General features: G+C 43.5%; 1 protein-coding gene across 1 annotated transcript in view; it reads left to right on the forward strand.

Annotated features, from left to right (window-relative positions):
- The window catches only part of LOC144820257 (maestro heat-like repeat-containing protein family member 1), a 28,562-nt gene extending 15,776 nt beyond the window's left edge, over positions 1 to 12,786 (forward strand). The window contains exon 10 of the mRNA XM_078677847.1: positions 12,346 to 12,786. Coding sequence (XP_078533973.1) covers positions 12,346 to 12,561 — 216 coding nt within the window. The 3' untranslated portion in view covers positions 12,562 to 12,786. The remainder of the gene's footprint in view (positions 1 to 12,345) is intronic.
- The last annotated feature ends 11,913 nt before the right edge of the window (positions 12,787 to 24,699 follow it).

The following is a 24,699-nucleotide window of genomic DNA, read 5'->3' on the forward strand; positions in this document are numbered from 1 at the left end:
AATTATTTTAATTGATAAAATATTTATTTAATTGGTAATTAAAGTTAATTATTATTAAATGTCATGTTTTAGTACCAGAGTGGGTTGTGGGTTTATAGGGGAATAGGCTGGGAAGTAATTTAATTGTAATTAATTACATTTTTTTATGTGTAATATATTTTGTAAATATTTATTAATTGGCATTCCCTACTGTTGCACCCTTTGGAGTTGGAATAGTAATTCTTCTCCCTACGCTATCCAACGCTTTCCCTACTGTTGCACTCTCTGGAGTGGGAATAGTAATTTCTCCCGGGACGCTTTCCAAAGTTGTCCGTACTATTGCAACCTCTGGAGTTGGAATAGTAATTTTCCCACCTACGCTATCCAACGCTTTCAATACTGTTGCACCCTTTGGAGTTGGAATATTAATTTTTCCCCATACGCTATCCAACTCTTTCCCTACTGTTCCATTCACTGGAGTTGGAATAGTAATTTTACCTTTACGCTATCCAACACTTTCCCTACTGTTGCACTCTCTGGAGTGGGAATAGTAATTTTTCCCCCTACGCTATCCAACGTTTTCCCTACTATTGCACCCTCTGGAGTTGGAATAGTAATTAGCCAATCTACGCTATCCAACGCTTTCCTTACTGTTGCACCCTTTGGAGTTGGAATATTAAATAATATTTTTACGCTATCCAACGCTTTTCTTACTGTTGCACCCTTTGGAGTTGTCATAGTAATTTTTAGCCATACGCTATCCAACGCGTTCCCTACTGTTCCACTCACTGGAGTGGGAATAGTAATTTTTACCCACCCGTTATCCAACGTTTTCCCTACTGTTGCACTCTCTGGAGTTTGAATAGTAATTTTTACCCACCCGCTATCCAACGTTTTCCCTACTGTTGCACTCTCTGGAGTGGGAATAGTAATTTTTACTCTTACGCTATCCAACACTTTCCCTAATGTTGCACTCATTGGAGTGGGAATAGCCATTTTTACATACCCGCTATCCAATGCTTTCCCTACTATTCCACTCACTGGAGTTGGAATAGTAATTTTTACCCACCCGCTATCCAATGCTTTCCCTACTGTTGCACTCTCTGGAGTGGGAATAGTAATTTTTACTCTTACGCTATCCAACGCTTTACCTACTGTTCCACTCACTGGAGTGGGAATAGTAATTTTTAACCACCCGTTATCCAATGTTTTCCCTACTGTTGCTCTCTCTGGAGTGGGAATAGTAATTTTTACTTTTACGCTATCCAAAGCTTTCCCTAATGTTGCACTCTCTGGAGTGGGAATAGTAATTTTTCCCCCTGCGCTATCCAACGTTTTCCCTACTGTTGCACCCTCTGGAGTTGTAATAGTAATTTGCCGATCTACGCTATCCAACGCTTTCCATACTGTTGCACTCTTTGGAGTTGGAATATTAAATATTATTTTTACGATATCCAACGCTTTTCTTACTGTTGCACCCTTTGGAGTTGGCATAGTAATTTTTACCCAAACGCTATCCAACGCTTTCCCTACTGTTCCACTCACTGGAGTGGGAATAGTAATTTTTACCCACCCGTTATCGAACGTTTTCCTTACTGTTGCACTCTCTGGAGTGGGAATAGTAATTTTTACTCCTACGCTATCCAACGCTTTCCCTAATGTTGCACTCATTGGAGTGGGAATAGTCATTTTTACATATCCGCTATCCAATGCTTTCCCTACTGTTCCACTCACTGGAGTTGGAATAGTAATTTTTACCCACTTGCTATCCAATGCTTTCCCTACTGTTGCACTCCCTGGAGTGGGAATAGTAATTTTTACTCTTACGCTATCCAACGCTTTCCCTAATGTTGTACTTATTGGAGTGGGAATACTCATTTTTACATACCCGCGATCCAACACTTTCCCTACTGTTGCGCTCACTGGAGTTGGAATAGTAATTTTTACCCTTACGCTATCCAACGCTTTATCTACTGTTGCACCCTCTGGAGTTTGAATAGTAATTTGTACCCCTATGCTATTCAATATTATTTATATTGCTTTTATGTATTTAAGATGTTACATAATGTTGTATTTAATTAATTTTAAAAATATTGAAAGTATATTTAATTGTTGTTATTTATTAAATATAATTATTTATTATTATTTATGTTATTATTTTATGAGTGTTGATGTATTTTTTAATCGTAGTATTTGTTAATATTTTATAATTATTTAAAAAATATGTATATATTATAATTAATTAAGTATATATTATATATTTTATTATTCATTTTAATTAAATGTTTAATAGTAAATATGTATTATTTATTCATTTAAACATTATAACACATTTTAACATAAGTTTAAAATATATATAAGTACTATTTACTTAATTGTATCTTTTTTTTAAAAACGATATTTTTAATTACGATATTTTTACCATCGATATTTTTGTTTCGATATTTTTGTACTTACCATGTTGTAGATAGGGTGTCGATATACTTGCCTTCGATATTCCACCGTCGATATTTTGTCTGTCGATATTTTCAGCCTCGATATTCTGTCAGAGATTCGTAAATGTGTACAGTGAAGTAAAGGGAGACTAAAACTATCTAAGAGATACCAAACTGAACTGTAATGTGATGGTTCCCTTGGTAGGATTAAAAAAATATAATTTGGTTGGGGCTAAGACAGGGGTGTGATGTACCCAAGTAGACTAAATCTGTGAGTGTGGTCATGTTTCGATGGCCTAAAAAGGTTCCACAATGATTCGTCAGGACCAAAAATATGGGGGATAGTCCGACCCCACACCTAAGACATGATATGATGCTATGGTATTCCTTTAGAAGAAAATACCTGGTTCAAAATGTTTAGAATTGATCATCTAACCTAGAAAATAAATGAAAAAATAAAGAAAACACAGTAAACAAATGTTTTGTATGTTTGGTTCAATGTGTCACCAGAATCGATTTTCCAACTCACTGTATCATAGTGTCTCTAAAGGTAGACATGTGCATGCTATTTTTGGCGCTGACCAGTCACCACAATGTGAAAGTAGTGAAAAACACACAAGTACATATAATATAACAGAATAAGCAAGTGAACATACATGGAACATACAAAATAAACCAATCTGTGTTCGTGTTACTCAGCGTATCATAAGTGATTGGTTGTCCTCCATTGTGAGTGACGGGTCTTACCCTTTGGATCAATTAATTATGCCCTATAGGTCAAAAGCAGAGGGTAGTGCTCAGCTGCTGACAGTGGAAAGAGCTATGATGGTCAGTAAAAAGAAACAGTAAATCAAGTGGACCCAAATGACTTAGTGTTAAAAGAAAAAGAAAACGTTTTCAAGAGAAGCAACCATACTCACATGGTTTCTGCACGGAGAGCACAAGAGACCTACCCTCCTCTGCTCGCCTGGCTCAAGACTGAGCAGAGGAGAAGACCTGTCATTGAAGGTACGGGCAATTGGAGCGATTGTCCTCAGGTGTGGTGTGGGCAGCAGCTGGAAGGAGTGATGACCTAGTGGACAATGAGGAGAGGAGAGGAGGGGAGGGGCGAGTTTGAGCCAAAAGGAGTGAGCTTCTCACGTGCTGATGTAACAGAGGTATCATGCCTCAGTGGCGCCTATCTCAGAGTGTGCAGTGGTTAAAAGCTGGGCATCCCAAAGTCATCCATGGTTTTTGTAAGGTGGCCTCTAAGTCGTAAACTAAGACAGTTGAATGTTTTTTTAATCAAAGGTAATGGTCAGAGAAAAGTATAGTAAACCTAAGTACTCTTGCATATACAGTGATGGAGAGCAAATCAGGTGCACATAACTCCTAGCGATCCCTCATGGTGGAATCTAGGCATATTGCCATCTGTGTTCATGTTGGAAATCTAGGCCACCTCATGTAATAAGTAACACGAGGCGGCCAAGTGGTCTATTCCCAATGGATTAGGATGCTTGGGAATTGTCAAATGAGGAGAAGAGGGAAGAGAAGAGGTAGGCTGGAGCCAATAGGAGCATGTGCTTGTGTAGCAAAAGTATCATCCCTCTGTGGTGGACATCTTGGAGTGTGTAGCGGTCAAATGCAGGCCGACCAAAGTTGTCAATGGTATTAGTAAGGCGGCTTCTGATGGATACAACTGCCAGTGGATTCCTCACCTTGTGAATATCCCCCTGCGTCAGCAACGTTCGGAAAATTCTTTGTAGCTCGCTGGTGTGGACGACGTTACAGGAACGCACGACATCGCGCGCGGCTCCGCTGACGTCACCGACTCCATAATATGCCTACGCCGGCGTGATGACATCAGTTCCCTTTTTTCCACGTCGTCGACGCTAACGGTTTCGGAGAACCTCTGTAGCTGTTAGTAACTTTGTTACTGTTTTTCTCTGTTTGGTGTCTTCTTGCTTCTTTGTTTCTCACTGAAGATGTCGTCTAAGAAGACCGGGTTCAAGCCATGTGGGGAGTGCAGCAAGATGATGTCGATTACGGACCCGCGCGAGGATTGTATCTGGTGCCTGAGTTGGGACCACGATGTCAAAGGCTGTTCTTCGTGTAAGAAGTAGAACCCGAAGGCTCTTTGAGAGAGGGAAGCAAAACTTCTGGTGGTGAAGTTGAAAGGTAGAAAGGAGAAGAAGACTTCGAGATCGCGTTCGAGTAGGGCGAGGTCGAAGTTGAGGTCGAAGTCCCGCACGGCGTTGCCTTCGAGGTCGTCATCTGGTCATGCTTCGAGGTCAACGAAGAAGACGCATAAGAAGCGAAGGCATGGATCTCGACATCACTCCGGTAAGGACTCGGAGTCGAGACCGAAGTCGCCTAAGAGGAGGCATAGAAAAGATGAGGTGTCTCCTTCACATGGTGTTCCAGAAGGTGTGGCTACGCCCTTGAAGTTGCCAGTGCGTTCTCCGGCTCCAGTATCGGATCCCTCTCCACGCCGTCCCCGGCTCGAGAGGAAGAAGAGGCTCCATTACCTGAGGGCTCGATGACTCCAGTCCATCCGCCTGTGGAAGAGGAGGCGAATCTGGAACCTCCGAGAGAGCATCCAGTGGGTCCTTACCCGCCCTTCCCAGCTCCAGGTCAAGACCCTACTTCGTTTTTAAACGCAATGTATGGAGTCTACTCGAGTGCTTTGTATCCCTCTGGTGCACTTTCGGGTCCCATGGGTCCATTGGCATATTATTTAGTAGTTCCCCACTCCTATGCTCCAGCTCCTTTTATGCCATTTATGCCGGCGCCGGCTCCGCCTTGGCATTTCTCGGCGCCTCCGAGGTAATCAACGCCGATTCCATCGTCGCCGGCTCCGACTCGACCTCGTGAGCAGCGACCTGGGCTTCCAGATCCGATCTCGACGCCGGCACCGGCTCCATCGGAGTCGGTCACGGATCCGATGGCGCGACTCTTGAAGGAGAGATCGAGGCGAGAAGCTCAGCGCCTTATAGAGGAGCAAAGATTTAGAGAGGCTGAGGCTGAGGTGGAAGAAGGTGAGCTTCAGGAGGACTATTTTGATGATTTGAGGGATGCTAGTGGTTTGGAGCTTTCCCCTGAATGGGAGCTGTCCTCTGTATCTGATGCCACTTCAAAGGACGTTGCACCATACCATGTGGTCATCAAAAAAGCTGCGGATCTTTTAAATTTGACTTTGCCTACAGCTGAATACAAGTCTAATCTTTTGACTTAGGTCCTCCATTCCCCATCTTCAGTTGTGGAACCATTGCTTCCTTTTAATGAGGCTTTGACTGAGCCTATATTGGAGGTTTGGAACAGGCCTCTTACAGCTCCTGCAGTGGCTAAGGGTGTTGCAAGGAGGTATAGGGTAGCACCTGGCGATCCTGAGTTTCTATCCTCACATCCTTTGCCTGGAAGTCTGGTTATACAGGCAGCCTGTTTGAAGAAGACTGTTGGTGCTTTCCCTCAAGTGCCTGGGATAAGGAGTCCAAGAAACAGGATCAGACTGCGAAGAAGATTTTCTCTTTGGCAAGTATGGCTCTAAAATCGACCAATGCCACATGTCCACATGTCTCTTGGGGAGATATATACATGCCCTGATGGACTCTGTACGTCAGTTGGCTCCTAAAATTCCTGAGGACAGCAGGAAGGATTTTAATGCGGTGTTGGCCGATACACAGGCGGCTGCACATCAAGTGATTCAAAGTGGTCTTGACACTGCTGATTCAGTTGCTCGCATTATGGGAACTTCTGTTGCCTCTAGAAGGGCTGCCTGGCTGAAGTCATCTGACTTTTCCGAGGACGTTCAGGCAGCCTTGTTGGATTCCCCATTTGATGGTGCTGGACTATTTGGCAAAAAATCTGATGCAGCTTTGGAAAGATTTAAGGACAGTAGGGCTACTGCCAGATCTTTGGGGCTGCAGTCCAGAGGCTCTGCGACTAAGAGGTATAGAGGTTTTGGATGTTCGTCCTTTCGTCCCTACCGTCAAACTCAACAGCAGCAGCAAAAGCAAAATCCACTATATAAATCCTACAGGGGCAAACAAAGAGCTTGTCCTCGAGGACGTCAAGCCTCCTCCTCCTCTTCCCAACCCCCTTCACCATCAGCAAAGCAGCCCTAGATCCGCCATTCCGGATCATGCGGGTCCTGTAGGGGGTCGGCTTACCCATTTTCTACTGGATTGGGAATCGGTTACATCAGATCTTTGGGTTCTCAATCTTGAAGAGAATGGGTATGCTCTTCCCTTTCTGGAATTTCCTCCAGATTACCCTCCTTGCCAAGGATTTTGCTCAGAGGACCGCCTACTTCTCCTGCAGGAGGAAGTCCTGTCACTGTTACGAAAGGGTGTGATAGAGGTGGTTCCGGAGCAGGAAAGGGGTCAGGGATGCTACTCCCGGTATTTCCTGATTCCCAAGAAGGGTGGCAGACTTCGTCCAATCATGGATCTTAGGATCTTGAACCTTTACCTGAAACAGGAGAAGTTCACATGCTCACCCTTGCTCAGGTTCTTCAGGTGCTGCTGGAAGAGGACTGAATGGTGTCGATCGACTTGCAGGATGCTTATTTCCATATTCCTATCCTGAAGTCCCACAGAAAGTATCTCCGTTTCATGGTGGGATCGCAACATTACCAGTTTGTGGTCCTTCCGTTTGGTCTTACTACTGCACCCCGAGTTTTCACCGAGGTGATGGCTGTGGTGGCAGCACATCTCAGAAGGTCGGGGATACCTGTATTCCCGTATCTGGGCGATTGGTTGATCAAAGCAGAATCTTCAGAGACAGTGCTCCATCATCTGCAAGTCACAACTCAGTTGTTGTACAGGTTGGGTTTTTCAATAAATGTACCCAAATCTCACCTGGTGCCCTCCCAGCGCAACCTGTTCATAGGTGCGGTACTGGACACAACTGTATGTCGAGCATTCCCTCCACCTCAAAGGATTCTCGACATACAGGGAATGATTCCTTTATTTCACAATGGAGCGGTCGTTCCAGTCCTGAAGGTCCTTCGCCTGCTCGGTCTGATGCCTTCCTGCATTCTGTTGGTCAACCATGCACGCTGGCACATGAGGGCACTCCAGTGGTGTCTCCGCAGGTAGTGGTATCAACACAACAGGGATCTCAGGGAGTCTGTGAGGATTTCCAGAGAAGCTGCAGCGGATGTATCTTGGTGGAGCGTGGAAGGCAATCTGTCTCAAGGAAAGCCTTTCCATCTACCTCCATCGGTTGCCACGGTGATAACGGATGCATCCACTCTAGGGTGGGGTGCTCATCTGGGGGATCTGGAGATCAAGAGGAAAGGTTGCTTCACATCAACCTTCTGTAGTTGCGGGCGATACGTCTAGCACTCAAGGCCTTTCTCCCTTCCCTTCGCGGGTGGTCGGTTCAAGTCCTGACGGACAACACCACCGCGATGTGGTATGTCAACAAACAGGGAGGAGTGGGGTCGCAGTGTCTCTGCAGAGAGGCTCTGCATCTCTGGTCCTGGGTTCTGGACCATCAGACTTGTCTGATGGCAAATCATCTGGCCGGAGTTCTGAACATTCGTGCAGACAGTCTCAGTCGGCAGTTCTTGGCCGACCACGAGTGGAGGCTTCATCCAGAGGTAGTTTGTCACGTCTTTCGGACGTGGGGAACTCCTCAGGTGGACCTGTTCGCCACTCACGAGAATGCTCACTGCCCGTCATTCTGCAGTCTTTAGTATCCGATGCTGGGAGCTTTGAGGGACGCGTTTCAATTGAGTTGGGGCTCACAACTCCTTTACGCGTTTCCTCCCATACCATTGATTCCTCGGGTTCTGAGAAAGATTCGCCAAGACCGGACCCAAGTCATATTGATCGCCCCGGATTGGCCAAGAAGGGTGTGGTACACAGATCTTCTCCACCTCTCCTCGTGCCCGCCGCTCTGTCTCCCTCTCAGGGCAGATCTCCTCTCTCAGATGGAGGGGCAGGTTCTACACCTCCACCTCCAGACCTTACATCTTCATGCCTGGAGATTGAAAGGGGAAACCTGAATTCCTTTTTTCTCCCACATGATGTGGTGGGTGTCATTCTATCGGCCAGACGTGACTCCACCAAGTCTATCTATTCTTATAGGTGGTCTCGGTTTGTTTCCTGGTGTGGGGAGAAATCCATCGATCCTTTGAGGGCTTGTTTATCATCTATACTTCAATTTGCTCTTTCTTTAGCGCAGCAAGGGCTTGCTGTTCCTACAGTCAAAGGTTATCTTTTGGCTTTGTCGGAATTTCTCTGCCTGCCGGATCAGCCGTCCTTATTTGAGTCTCCTGCTGTTTTAAGATTTCTAAAGGGCCTTAGAATACATTTCCTCCTACTCCCTTTATTGTACCTCAATGGGACTTGAATCTGGTGCTTACTGGGTTCTCCTTTCGAACCTTTGCACAAGTGTCCCTTGAGACTCTTGTCTTTTAAGACGGTCTTCCTGGTTGCTATTACCTCGGCAAGGAGGGTAAGTGAGCTTCAAGCTCTTAGTTCGAAGCCCCCATTCTTGACCATTCATGCTGAACGAATGGTTCTTAGGACCAGGGCTGCTTTTCTGCCTAAGGTGGTAACTCCCTTCCATCTAAGACAGTCTATTACCCTTCCTACCTTCTATCCTCCCCCTCACCCTTCCAAGGAGGAGGAACAGCTTCACCGTCTGGACCCTAAGAGGGCGGTGAGCTTTTATCTTGATAAGACAAAGGACTATCGGGTGGATGACCAGTTGTTTGTTGGGTTTGCTGGCAGTAGAAAAGGAAGAGCTGTGCACAAGCGCACACTTTCGAGATGGATTATTCTAAGCATCAAGATCTGCTACGCCCTGGCTGGTAAGGAACCTCCAGAGGGTATAAGAGCTCATTCTACTAGAGCAAAGTCATCAACATCTGCTTTGTCTAGGGGTGTTCCTATAGAGGACATTTGTAGAGAGGCAACTTGGGCCTCCCTCCACACTTTCGCGAAGCATTACTGCTTGTATACCGAAGTGAGGAGGGACGGCCACTTTGCGCGTTCTGTCCTTCAGGACTTTCTGGTATAGAGGAGTAGACACCCTCCTCCAGGAGTGGGGACTGCTGTGGGAATCTATTCACAAGGTGAGGAATCCACTGGCAGATGTATCCATCAGAAGAACAAATTACTTACCATCGGTAACGCTTTTTCTGGTGGATACAGTATCTGCCTGTGGATTCCTCACATGCCCACCCGCCTCCCCGTTGTCCACTCTTCTATACCTGAATTTCTGGTAATGTTTTTTTAATGTATACATGTTATCCTCAAAGGAAGTGTGTTCTTGTACATGATTTACTATGTTATATTCACACTATGTGTGTTAACTTGACTAGTTTGTACTGTGTATACTGTGTATATATCTATTGTTGTTGGTCCGTCCGTGTGCCTCGAAGGCACGGAAAAAAGGGCGGAACTGATGTCATCACGCCGGAGTAGGCCTATTATGGAGTCGGTGACGTCAGCGCAGCCGCGCGCGATGTCGTGCGTTCCTGTGACGTCGTCCACGCCGGCGAGCTACAAAGAATTTTCCGAACGTTGCTGACTCAGGGGGATATTCACAAGGTGAGGAATCCACAGGCAGATACTGTATCCACCAAAAAAAGCGTTACCGAAGGTAAGTAACTTGTTCATCTCAAACAGTAGACTAAGACAGTTACATGGTTTCTTATTGGAGGGTACCACCTCATTGGTATCAACAGAATCATTTGTGTTACTGAAGAAGAGACCAATGCCAAGTCGCAAAATGCTTATCATAAGCACTGCTTAGTGTGGTGTCTGGGACTCCATAGCCGGGCATTCCATATGTGACATGGTGTCAATGGTGATATGGTATATCAGGTCCCATGTATGAAGAAAATGTCAATACAGCCATAGTAAGAGAGTATCTGATTTCACAGGGGACTGAATTACACCTCGCACTAGAGGATTTCATCTTTCAAACCTTTGCTGTTGGTGGAGAGGCATAAAATCCACCCTTGCTCCATTCTGAAAAGGTTTAAAGGGCTCCATGAATTAATAGCTTCCCAAATGATCTGCCGAAGGTCATCTGGAGAGTGGTTGGAGTTGGAAAAGTGATGGCACATTTTTGTAGTGCTGTGTCTGCAGCATATGTTGCTCCAGTGCTCCATTATTCTTGGTTCGATAGCGCTCGTGGTCATTCCCGCGTAATAAAGGCCACAAAGGCAGGTGATCAGGTAAACACAGTTTTTTGTACTGCAGTTACTGTGACTTTTTTGTTTCCAGGCGAATTGGGGACCCAACCTGACCTCTTAGGAATGTTTAGTCAGTGGGCATACCCCGTAGGACCCACAGGGATAGTGCCCTGTGACAGGTGGTAAGGGCCACAAGGTGTTCTGCATGTGGGACTGTTGAATATGAGGTCTGGTGTTTACCAGGAGGTCCTTCAGTTTCTGGGTACACTTAAACGCGAATCATGGCTCTGGAATCTCAAGGGGCCCAGTGCGTCATCACTCCTTCCCACGGTCGCATGCACCCATCCAAGGACAATCACTACAATTACCTGCACCTTAAAAGACGGGTCTTCTCCCCTGCTCAGTCTCAATCCAGATGAACAGAGGATGGTAGGTCTCCAGTGCTCTCTGCACAGAAACCACATGAGTATGGTTGCATCTCTTGAAAACTCTGTTTTTCTTTTTTTTCTCACCCCAAGGCAATTTGGGTCCCCTTGAACTTGCTGTTTCTTTATGTTGACTATCATTGTTCTTTCCACAGTTAGCAGCTGAGTGCTACACTCTGCTTTTGACCTATGGGTCACTGATCCAAAGGGTAAGACCCTTCACTCACTCCTGAGGACAACTTGTGATACACTGTGTAACAGCAACACAGATTGGTTTTATGTTATCTGTTGCCTGTATGTCCACTTGCCTGTTCTGTTATATTGCATGTACTAGTGTGTTTTTTACTTCCTTCACATTGTGGCGACTAATCAGCCATAACAATAGCATGCACATACAGTGTCCCAGAAAAGCGATCCTGGAGACACATTGGCCCATACATGCAAAACATTTGTTTACTGTGTGTTTTCTTCAATTTCTCTTTTTTTTTCTAAGTTGGACTATCAATTTTAAACTTTTTGAACAAAGGTATTTTTTTTTAGGGGATTACCTACACTTTATATCACATCTTAGATGTGGGGTAGGGTTAGCTCTCCCTTTTTTAGGTCCTGAAGAAGTGGTACAGATACTTTTTGGGCCAACAGGCAAGAAACACGTTGACCTGACCACATTCACAGATTTAGGCTACTTGGATACATTACCTCCCCGTAGTCGCCCGTACCAAATTATGTTTTTTTTAAACCTGCCAAGGAAACCATCAGTTTAAAGTCCAGTTGAATACCTCTTTTTAGTCTCTCTTCATTTCACTATACACATTCACTCAACCTCACACATTCAAAACGCCCTCACACTGGCACTTTCATCAGATGGCAAAAATAAAAAGATCTCTGCTAAAGCGACCCTTCGTGGGGCCCATAGGGCATTGCATTGCCAGCCCTATGAAGAACACCCTTGATGATGAGACTTTACATGCTCATGGATTTGTGAAGGCACCAAGAAAAAATCCTTAGGATTCCCCTTTCTTTGTCCGCCTTTCTTTCTGAAAGGAGCAGTATTTCCACTGCTTTCTGCATTAGCACTTTCAGAGCCTTGGTACTGGACCTTCATTGGCTCACATTACCCCTCACTTCCTTGTTTTGAGTCATATTAAGGCCATATACAAATCTCTACAATGTCCAGAAAATATAACTATACTATACATAAGATAACAAACATTTCACTCAACTTATTGAGTGCTATTTAAAAGTGGGAGACAAATATGTGTGTAGAGTGAATCAAAGATGAATACTCCAATATAAGTAAGACTTTCATAGAGTGAGCAGGAGATGCTGTTTATTCTTAACTCAGACTGTCTTTAATTCACTCCCATATTAGGGTTTTATTTTCCAGTGCCTTGGTAAGTGCATGGCCAGCTGTGATGATACTGCACTGATTTTACCCTTTCTTCGAAGCATGTTCGAATCTACTAGGTTCATCGCTACGCCTTACCATGCAGTAAGTATCAAGTGCATTTCTTACAATTATCATAGATTTATTTCCCTAGGGTATTTCACCCTGTACGACCACAACAAAAACAAGTTGAGAAGGTAGTCATATGGGCTGTGGAGCATCTGGATGTACATTGTGTAGGTTTGTAACTTCATTCATAGAGCTTGATGGTAAATTATTGATGACCGGTGAAACATTCCTCACTCAGTACTTCCTCTCACCCAAAAGTGTGATTTTGTACTCCGTGCATAGCCAAATTATAGTAGAGTGAAACCCCTCTACAGAGTAGATGAGGACTAAGTTAGCAGAAACTAAATGTAGAGCTCCTTTTTTCAGGTGACTAATAATGCATTTCATCAGGGATAGTTAGGAGCCTCTTTAGGTGATCTCTCTTGATAGGAGCCAGTGTTTGAACAAGATAAATCAAGTTTAATCAATGTTGCAGATAAAGTGGTGAAAGACATAAAGCTATGTGAAGGCTTTGAAATGACTCTCTCAGAAAGGCCTTCAAAATAGACAACAGTAGACATGAGGAAAAAAGGATAAGCACCGCTTCTAAAGAAATCGCACTAAGTGACAGAAAACAAATAGTGACGAAACTCTCATCTTATTGTCCAAAGATGCTTTTTAAGTAGCATGGTAAAGGCCCTCCAGCATAGCTGTATAAAGGTATCCTTAAATCATGCTTTCAGGCCACTGAATATATTTGCTTTACGGTTGTATGTTCTTACAACGCATTCCGTTGCAACGCATGCCTTTACCACGCATGCGTTACAACGGTATGGTTTTTCAACGCATAACCCTTTCCTCTAATTCTTGCGTGGTGACGTTGTACGTCGTTAAGAGGAAGCGGAAGTTTCTTTCCGTTTCCTCTTAAACTACGCTGATTTCCTACACTTTCTTACGTGATTTCAGGTGAGGTTTTTGTTTGGGGGGAGAGCCCCCAAGCCCCCCTTTTTTATTTTGAACCTTTACCACATATGCCTTTACTACTTACCTCTTAGTAAAGGTATGCGTGGTAAAGGCTTTCGTGTTAACCATGCATGCGTTGTAATGCATGCGTGGTTAATGCATTCGTGGAAACGGCCGCGTTGTAGTGGCCGTTTCCCTTGCTTTACTAGTTGACAATCATTCACCAATACCAGCTGTAAACACTGAATGTGAAATCAAGAACCAGCTTTATCCTTTCTTTCAAATATGAAATCTCTTGTACTAAATGTCTGTGTTTGGTTAATGTCTATTGTCTCCCTGAGGCTGTGAGTTGTCTTTCCTTATTTGCAGAGCATAGTAATTGGTTTCCAAACATGTGCCAAGGTTCATCCTTTCGCATGCCGGCAGGTACTTGAAGCGTACAAGGGTTGTCTTTCTGATATTAAGCTGGTAAGAACCATGCATCTCTTTCTGTCTCATATTTCAAACTTTCCTCAGCAGTGGTGGTTCACATTTATTAAATGTATTTTACAATTAGATAAAAGTTTACGAGAAAGAACAGCTAAAATATGTCTAAAGACGTAGGCAGTCTACAATTCCGAAAACAAAACTGTATCAAATAAATGGCCAGTGCAGCTTCCATTCCTCATGTGTATATAACATTTGTTGAAGAAATTTAGAAATTTGTTTAGAAAATTTATTTTGAAGGGGCTTATGATACCAAATGCAACACTTTCTTAAATTTACCATAAAAACAAGTCATTCAACCTTTACTTTCTCCTTTGATTTACTCATGACTTCAGAAGTAATAGAGCACCAACGGAAATGCCACCCTCCAAGACAACTTACATTTAGGAATGTGGGTGTTCAATACAAGACCAGGTCTAAGACCAGGCCCTGGACTCAAGGGGGAGTGGTACTCGATATCAAACAACAGGCCTGTGTAAAGGCGGGGCTCTGTATCTACAGAATACAGTTACATTGAGGAAAGGTATGCGGCTGAGTCCATATTCTATAGCACACAGCTTACTGTGCTCTAAACTCCTACTGAAATGGTGACTGGCCCGGGCCAGGAGGCAACCGGCACCAGCACTGGTGTGTTGTGTTAAAGGACTACCTCTCCTGTCTGAGGATGGGCCTTCATGAGGCCAACGTGAACAACTCACCCTGACACATGGGTAAGGCAGTGTGATTGCGTTGTAGGGGCAGAGAACCACACATATCCTCTATGCCTACTACAAGGCCAGGGAGGATCATTGTATTTGGGGGCTGGGTGACACTGAGGCCCGGGTTGATTTAGGCAGCCGGGTAAGGCAATATTCACTGGATCATTGGTTTTGCAGGGCATTTTCTTCGTGGCGTTCCTGCCGCCTTTGAGGTTGTGTGTGTGTGTGTGTGTGTGTGTGTGTGTGAATAAGAGTTAGGGTAAGGGTAATGGTACACATTAAAGTTAGGTGTAGAGTTAATGTAAGCATAAAGGATAGATATTGACTTCAGGTTGCGTATATTGTGCCAGTTACGGAACAGTTCTTGATTAATGTTAGTCTTAGGGATAACTTTATGGCTAGAGATGAAGTATGGGCATGATACAGGGTTAGGGTAAAGAATTTTGTTCAGCATACTTTTCTGGAATGAACTAGGTTCAGGTCTGTGAAAAGTGGTGGGTATATTATCCTCCTAGTGTTAGGGGGTTTGGGTTTCGGTTATAGTACATAATAGTAATGGGCAAGTGATAGTGATAGCATTATGGTTAGACATAGGATTTTGGATTTGTGTACCTTACAACAAGAATAAAATCCTACAAAATTATTTTCACATACTTATACAGCATTAACATTTGAAATATCAGTTTCTCACTTTTCTTTTTGCATTTTTTTCCTCTATATTTAATTTCTAAATTTTAACCTAAATACCACTGGCAGGGGACAAGTGTCTTTTGAGCAGACAGGTGCACGAGGTAGTGCTGCCCAAAAGTTCTTTGACACCATAATTCAACTTTGAGTGAATAATTTATGTTGCCTGTGCCACCACAATTGTATAGCACAGAAAAAGAATTGTGTTTAAACTTTATCATACCCAACAGCCATTACACATCCCTCACTTATTTCACAGTACATTGCGTACCAGTGCAAGTGGAAGCTGCACTCCAATAAATGCGCCAATAGCTATGACAAAATATGTGTTTGTTAAGGCATGAAACCTATGAGCTGCACCCTTTAAATGAAATAAAAATAAGCTGTATAAGTTTATAAATGATATTAAGTGTGATGGATCGATATCTGAAATTTAGGTTTTCGTTTGAAGTTTAGCAGTGCCCAGAAGCTGCATGAAGTCGTCACTAGATGAATGAAATTACTTTTTCCGACAGGTTAAAGATCCGCTTTCTGGCAAACCTCTTAACTTACAAAAGTGGTTACTTCATAGGTCTCTGCTCTAGACAGCGCGTGTGCGCTGCTCTAACCAGCCTGCCCATAGACCTCCCTTTAGCTGCCCCAATCGTCACTCCATTCGTCCGTGGCATGAATACATCATGCCTCTTCCTGTATTGAACCCCCCCTGAAAGCACCAGCCAATTACTTATCTGTTAACACAGTGGCCATTTTAGGTACTCATTTCGGGAATACTTTTTCCATTGGTTAGAACTACTGTGCACGATGTTTACAGGCGCACTCTCTCGTTGATCTTGGAAATACTTGTTTTTTTATTGTTATCTTGTGCTTTTATCTCAACACATTATTGGCTCAGGTTTGTTTTCCGTTTGTCGTGTTTCCGTTGTTCAGCAGGTACCCCTTTATGGCAGCTGCTTCATTGATCTAAGGGGTATCGCAAAGAAATTGGAATTTAAACAGCACAATGCCTGTCATCTAAAAAGCTGTTTTTCTGTAGTGAGAGCATAATTCTGACAATGCCCAATGCTGTGTTGGCTAAAACACCGCTTCTAAGTTGTGAAAATCAAATAGGAGCGCTCAGTCATATCACATTGGAAGCAAGCCTGCCTATAGGACCTGGCAGTAAGATCATAGATGGGACCAAGCAAGATGTGAAAACATGGGGCACACGCTGCATAGGGCTGCAGTCTTCTCTGCAGGTTTCGTTCTCACCCAGCAGAAACATTCAGTTTACTCGTATACTTTCTTTCTGCTCTCCTCCTTCTGACTCTGCGCACATGTTCATGTTTAACAGCCTGAACACCGTAATAATAATAATGTATGTTTTCATTTATAGCTCATGTAACTGCATTTTTGTAGTTTCATAGCATTGACGCACGTCTTGCAGATAATGTTTTTAACAACCCAGGCACAAATAGATATCACATAGGCCGAGGGCTTTAAGTGGGCTGGGTATTGCTGGTGCGCCCAGCAGTTCTAAAAAGCAAGTGCCGGGACGTGTCCTTAACGGGGTCTCCATTTTTGCCCGCACCCTCCAAGCAGAAACCTCTGTTTTGTCTGATTCCTCTTTTTTGCTGGAATGTCTGCTCTGATCCCGCTGCTTAGGGGAAGTTCCTTGCTACAGGGAAGCATGGGTCTTTTACCATTGCAACATACTCTGCAGAACAGCAATATAATGCAGAGTATATTATTACAGTGTTCACTACAAATGACATTAACTGTCATTGTCCTCTACTAGGGAAGGTTTCTGCCCTTCATGTGCTTGTATACTTCTGCAATTAAGGCAACGATTATGCTTACATGCTGTTGTTGCACAAAAGGACATATGACTTGCCAGGCCACACCAAGGTCACGTTATGCTTTTTTCTTTCTTTTTTTTCTGGCAGTTTATATAGTGTAAACTTGGCCCTAGGGCACTAAAGGGCTTTACATGTAAACCATATATTTTTACATGACAACTGTTCTGCAGGAAGAAATGCTTTGAGTGTGTAATCGAGGTATTGAAGCATATATTTTGTTAAACACCAAGGTTGTTAAAAATAAGTTGTGCAGGAAAAAAAGTTATGAGAGAAAGGCAAGGGCTTTACTTGAATATCCTGCGTTAAACTCGGCAAAAACAGAAGATGGCCTATTTAAACTAACCTTTTCAAATCCTCCCTTTGATAACCAGCCCCCATTGAGAGAGAAAAGACTTAAAAGGAAACAAATTATTTGAAAAGGGCATGGAAATGTTCACCCTCAGATATAGCCAATGGAAATACACACCATTGACAAAGCTGACAACCTGGGCTTGTTGTATCAGCCATGTAACTTGCTGTATTATATATCTGGGTGCAATGACAGCAGCTCCAAAATACTAGTGGGGAGGCACACTATACAGAAGCACATATTTTTTGCTTACATGTTTTAAGCCACATCCGTAATCTTCTTGCCACGCCCCTTTGAGGGACCCACCAGTTTTTTCATACCACTTGAAGCCCTGCATAGGTCTTTCGTCGTAGGCCAGGGTTTATTTAATGAAGCATGCTACAAACAGTAACTTGCTACATTTAATTTTTTTTCTTTCTGAGCATGATGAGCTGCCAACTGTGGTAGACTTTTATGTTTATGGTAATTCAGCATTAGTCGTATCATGTTGGAAATTTGTATAACACGCCCTGGCAGCCGGGGCTGCCGCAAATTGCTGGACTCTTTGTTTCAAATTTTTTGAGGCTAGTCTTGTTCATTATTCTATGATTCTAACTCCTGTGGCCTTGCACCCCTCACACTGCAGTGGAATTGAAAGTGTGAGCATTTCATTGTCCCTTTCCACCGCCCACCTGGGCTCTGCAGGTAGGGCCTTTTCCTGCAAAGTGTGGCCCGCACTGAAGTGGCCTCCCACTCCGTGCACTGCCTGGTCAATAAAACATGAGCATTGCCTATTTTTCTCAGAAAGTAAATGTAGGTCAAACGGTTAGTATGTGTATGGAAATGAGTGGCAAACTGTAAGGTACTACACAATAAACATTTTGGTAACTGTCATAGTCATTTTACACTCATTATCTGATCCAATTAATCCTGTTACATATGTTTCTGTTATTATATTGATTATACCGTAATTGCATTTACATGGGATTTTTCTAGGATTACCTTCGTGGGCATTCTTCCAAGGGCAGGATGACATATTGAACATTTAGAGACACCCATATTTTCTGCATCTACAAATCAGTCAACTGCCCCCACACCGTGGTCAAAACACACACAGCCATTTTGTTTGTCGGGAATGCTGCTACCACCAATTCATAAACTACAATGTCTGCTTGCTCATTCAATCTTGCTCTCTGTCTCACTCTGAGAACACGGAAGAGAACACATATGCCCTTGTACAGGCAAAGCATTGCAGCACTATTTGGTATCTCTCTGATGCTAAACCACGCAGCTGGATAAAGTCATGTTTTTTAGTCCTCAGCTCTAGACGGAGCATATGGGCTGTCTCAAACCGAGACATGCTGCATCTACTGGATGGGCTTTAGCCTGCCCATGGGCTTCCAATTTGCTGCCACCATCATCACTCTTCAGTTATATCCACATATTCCAGAGCACGCGATGCCACATATTTCCTCTACACAGCTTCACACCATGCCATACAATTCCACAACAAACAATTCCAATCTAACACATCACTCACTCCCTTGCACTATCATCAACCCTGTCATCACTTCCCTACACACCCACTGCCTCTCTCATCTCTTCCTCAGACTCCCAGTACCCCCTCTCATCTTACAATACTGCTGATCTCTCCCTCCCTCACGCTCCCTGTCTTCTCTCTATACTGCCTGCTCACATCGGCTACCTTCCTGTACCTCCTCACGCTCTTCACTGGTCCACCTTTCGCCTCCCCCCTATTATTGGTGCCCCTTCCACTTGTACCTCTATCTCTCTCTCTCTTACTCTCTCTCACTGCTCTCTCTCGCTCTCTCATGCACTCTTCCTGCCTCTCTCATACGGTTCACTTGAGTTCTCAAGCACAGTTTCCATACCATGCCTTTTCACAAATTTCTGTCCCTCAAACCCACACTCTCCTCTTATTCTTTAACTGTTTTACTTTCCTGCATACATATGTGCCCCCACTTTATGCATCTATGGCCTCCTCTCCCCTTCTTTCTCACATACACTTTCTGCTCCTCTATCTCAAATTTCTGTCCCTCAAACCCACACTCTCCTCTTATTCTTCAGGTGTTTTCCGCATACACGTGTTCCCGTTTATGCATCTGTGGCCTGCTCTCCCCTTCTTTCTCACATACTCTTTCTGCTCTTCTATCTCAAATTCAATCACCATTTCCAGCACAAACTACCTATCCCTCTCTATCATCCATTTCTATCTATTTTGTGCAGCTCTCACCCCTATCTATTCACAATGCACCGCGATTCCACTACACAAATACACCACACACTTCCACCCCACACAATTTCAAAACTAACAACTTGAATACAACCAACATAATTCCACTAGACACTACATACATCCACTACACTCCAAACCAAAAAACATAAGTAAAAGACATTGTCATTTACGTCTATAGCTCTAACCCGTGCAAATTCGAGACCTATTGTAAAATCATGCAAGCTAATATATGTGAAGGTCTCTGCTCATTGGCTGGGGGTATGACAATGGTGATTAAGTTGATCAGTGGCTAACAAAAGCAAGACAATGAAAGGCTCAGATTAGATGAATAGTTTAGAGAAATGCACCAGCACCAAAAAAAGGGGGAAGAAAGGTGTCTGAGAATATGTCAGTCACAACAGCAGTCCCAGCTCTAGCTAGTTACTCTAACACTTTACACTGGTATTGCATGTATGTATGCATAGATATTTCTATAATCTGAACTTCAGAAATATTGGAGTGTTGATAGATGGGCCAGCCCATCAAATAATGAACTCCATTTGGGCAGGGCAGTGGAAGCATGTACTCCACTGACCTGGTAGCCATACAGCTCACCGTATTGAGGGATTTCTGACAGCCTGAAAATCCCATAATAGGTTGTAGGACTTCAGTCAATAATATTAAAAGTTGGGGAAAAGTCCAGCTGGCACAATTGCAGGGTCAGCTTTGACATCGAAGTGAACAGATTGGTTGAGTTTCATTGCTGCAATTTCACACTGGTTCAAGAGCAGTTATTGCGCAAGAGGAAATTCTTGTTGAGTTTTCCTGTAGCTGGATAGTAATTTCTTTATTTTTTTAAAATTCTTTTTATTGAGTTTTCAACACATTTAAGATCACACTACTGTATCACTGCATAGCACTCCATCCCATGCCCCCCTTGCACAACATCCCATTTAGTTCTGGAATACCATGAAGTAGATGTCAGTTAAGTCTGCTGTTACCAATCCGGTTCACCATAGATGGATATGTGCCATGGACAACTGTGCACATTCCACCAAGAACTTCCTATGGGTGGCCAGCTCTGGGTGTTTTGGGCTGTACTTTCCACTGTCCCCAGATTCTATCATACTTTTGTGGTTACCCTCTGGATATGTACACTGCTTCCACAGCTAAAGAGCAGTTATACCATCCCTCTTGGCTACTTTGAGATTGTAGGGGGCCTGCCTCTCCAATGGCCCGCTTTGTGACGTTTAGCAAAAACACAACTGGTCCCAATCATCAGTTTTTGTCCCCTTACCCATCCCATCCCAGAAATACTTCCATGATAGCCAACGTGGGATTGTGTTCTATCAGAAGTCGGCATACCCTTTGTAGGTTAGGGTATTGCAGGATCCAGTACACCTGAATCACCTGGCATTTCCATACCACATGCATGAAGGAGCTTCTGGTCTGTCCATAACGAAAATATTCAGGGCAGCTGTCCCTCCCCATCCTTCACAGCCTCTCAGGGGTTTAGTATATTCTTTAACTTGGTCTAATCTCAGGTGAGGCAATATTACCCATTTTCGGCTGCCATTGTTTACCTTAATCCATTTGTCATCATCCAAGGGCTGCAGGTCTGACTCATATCTTTCCTGCAATTTGTTTAGCCGGTCTGGGACACCAGACTTCTGTATAAGCAAGATCTGCCTTTCCTACCAATAGCTAACATCATGAGTCAGATTTCTAATGGACTGTACTATTGTGAGCGCTGTTATGTGGCCTGTGTGCCTAACCAGTGCATGTCCGCACAGTAGGTGAATAAACAACTGGGATCTCTGTAAATCCTCTTTAGCTTCAAGTTGGTCGTAGAACATCATATGGTATGTCTGCCAGATGTCTCCCTATTTACAGATCCCAAACTTATCTCAGGGCCCATCAGCCCTACCGTTTCCGTTGGGCATGTACCCATGCACAACAGCTTCTTCCTAGTAGGCAACTCCAGTTAATCAATGGAATGGCTGTAACGGCTAAAATGGCTGGAATAGTGGGCAGGAGAAACTCCCCATACAGCCAAAACTCTGGTGCTTACCCGGTAAAGGGAGTCTGCTTAAGTTTCGTGGCTGGGTCCCCCGGTCCCCAAAGATCCAGTCATTAACCGCCAGCAGCTGAGCTGAGCTGCCCAGTATTATAGTCTGATGTCTACTGCCCCTAGTCCGCCATCACAAAGGATTGAATGCACTCCTTATGAGAGATTCATGGCACCGGTCCTCCCTACTTGTAGCTATTGATGTTGAACTGTAGGGTTGTAAACCAAAGGGTAAGGATTTTCTGGAGGTAGTGTGGCAAAACATGCAACAGCTGTGGCAATGCCACCATTTTGAAGAGGGCTATACAACCTCATCATGGAAGGAAGCAACAGTGGTCTCAATCTTTAAAGAAAGGTGCAAAACGTGACCTGGCATGCCAAAGGCCCATTTAGTTGATAGATGCCACAGATAAGGTTTTGGGCCTCCTTGCACGCTTGAAAGATTGGGCAACAGAAAATTGGATTCTGTCCAATACTCAATATGGTTTTAGGAGAGGGCGGGGTACTACTGAACAATATCTTAATTCATCTTTAATCATTAATAAGCACAGAAGGTCCTTGAAGAGTTCTATCCATCTGGCCTTCATGGACCTATCTGGTGCTTTTGACACTGTCAACCGAGATAAATTATGGGCTATGTTGGAAGGTATGGGTGTGGAAAAAGCGTTAGTAACCCTACTCCCCAGTCGTCACTCCGGTACAACAGTCATAGTAAGATATGGCAGTAAAGGAGAAAAAACACATACTTAGATGCCTGTCAGGTTTTAGCACATTACACAGAAAAGGTAAGTAACTTCTCATACTTGGGCAATCTTTTTAGCAAACTGTTGAGATGGGAACCTCTTTTAACCATAAGGGCACAGCAGACAAGTAGGGTGATGGATGCCCTATTCCGTTTTGCTTCTAAATTGGGGACAACTTTTTGTCTTTATTGCATTGTCCCTAGGGAGCTGGGGGTCTTGTTCTTTTTCCTGTTTGAAAATGAATAAAAGATTTAAACAATACATTGGGGCACAAGCCTGTGAAGGAACTAATTACCCTTTATAGCCAAATGTCTCTCTATTGCCAGGTATGGAGCTGGGGTTTGGGGCTACGCTAAAAACCAACAGTTTGTAGGAATCGAAAATAAATTCATGAAAAGATTACTGATGCTCCCAAAAAGTGTTCCTACCTCTTTTGCCATACAGAACTTAACTAGAATTTATGGAAGACCGTATAGGCAGTGCCCCTTTTCTTCTATAGGCCAAGATAGGGACCTCTGAGGATTTAATACTTTCATGTGATGTTATTAAAGATTCCCAAAAATCAGACAATGTTTTAAAGGTTCCATGGTTTTAATATTTAGAGAGGATTTACCATGAGATTGGTCTGGAATACTTTATTGAAAACCCTGAAGGAATTCCTCTAAATGTCAAAGGAGTTTTCAAGGAGGCATACTGTTCCAGGGGCAATAGGCTTATTAGTTACCAACATGACAATATTGGAGTCCCCTGTTTGCTTCCTGCCCCTGCACAATGTTATCTATTTATTTCTAATAAGTTCCAGTTCTGATTTTATCTAACCAGGTTCTGTTTATGCACTGTGCACTTTGTTGCCGGCATTTCCTCGCCAAGGAGGGTGATCAAACAAGGTTATGCTCTGCCCATGTGATAATGTCTCAGTTTAAAGGACTATGGACTTTGTATTATTTTGCACATTGTATAAATCAGAGAGAACTAGATTTCTGCTGCCATTACTAAGAAATACTCACTCTTGCTCGTATTGATGGTTTTAACTTCTTACCGTCTTTGGCTACGGCTGAAATCTGTATTGCAGTAGCTAATTACATAAGAGACTCCATTGCGATCAGATAGCCTTAGGAGTAAAATCTGTACAGAGATTTTACCTTTTTATGATGAATTGTGTATGTATTGTATTTTAATCATATTAATTTGTAAATCTTTTCATGGTTCTCTGAGTTGAAATAAAGTTATTCTTGACTTGACTTGCTCTATACTCCATTATGATCGGGGGGAGATCTATCTCACCATATTTCCCTTAATTTTGCGTGTCAACGGGATCATATTCCTGTCCCAGCTTTCCTATGGGTCTCATGTGTTAGAAATTGGGTTTCTGGTTGGCAAAAGAATGCAGCCTGTCCAAGCAGAAGCAGTAATCCTAGTCAGGGTAAGCTAGATCCACACTAAAAGATAACCTGTGTTCACCCTCTGGTAGCTTGGCACAGAGCAGTGAGGCTTATATAAAGAGGCAATGTGTAAAGTGTTTGTGCAACACACAAACACACAGCAACAGAAAGAATACCACACAAAAAGACTCCATACACGTTTAGAAATACTAACACTATTATAAACAAAACAAGACCAAAATGACAAAAATCCAATGTATAGAAGTTGAGATATTAAATGTTAAAGGAATACATGCAGTGAAACGCTTAGAAGCAAGTAGCATTAAAAAAGTTACTTTACATCGTGCTGGACCGGGTCAAAGTCAACGTTCAGGCTGACCGCGTGAAAGGGCAGGCCAGCTACAGGTCCCATGCAGGACCAAGTGATCAAATTACCTTTCCTGGTCACAAACAGTGAGATGAGTCGATCTGTTCCACGTAGTGATGGCGATGTGTCAGTTCGGAAGATGGGTGCTTGAGTCGAGAGGTGTTGAGTGATGTGCCTCACCAGATTCTGCCACACAGTCGAGGGGATGCCTCGATCTCACCAAGCTGCAGTGGCGGAGATGCGCTGTCCAATGCATTAATCTCTAGAGGCAAAGTGCTGGTTCAAATGTGATGTGGCAATTAAACTCCAGCAACATTGTTGATCGCCGGTTCTATTACACACAGACAGGAGATGCGCCAAATTCCATGTTGCAAGTATCTGGGCCACTTCCAGTAAGCTTCAAACAACAAAAGAGTGTAAATCAATAAATGTATAGAAGCACAAAATGAGAGAAGATGAGTATGCAAGTCTTATTAGATTTGTATAGGAAGCCCTCAC

The sequence above is a fragment of the Lissotriton helveticus genome, chromosome 2_1 (assembly GCF_964261635.1).
Source record: "Lissotriton helveticus chromosome 2_1, aLisHel1.1, whole genome shotgun sequence".
NCBI lineage: Eukaryota > Metazoa > Chordata > Amphibia > Caudata > Salamandridae > Lissotriton > Lissotriton helveticus.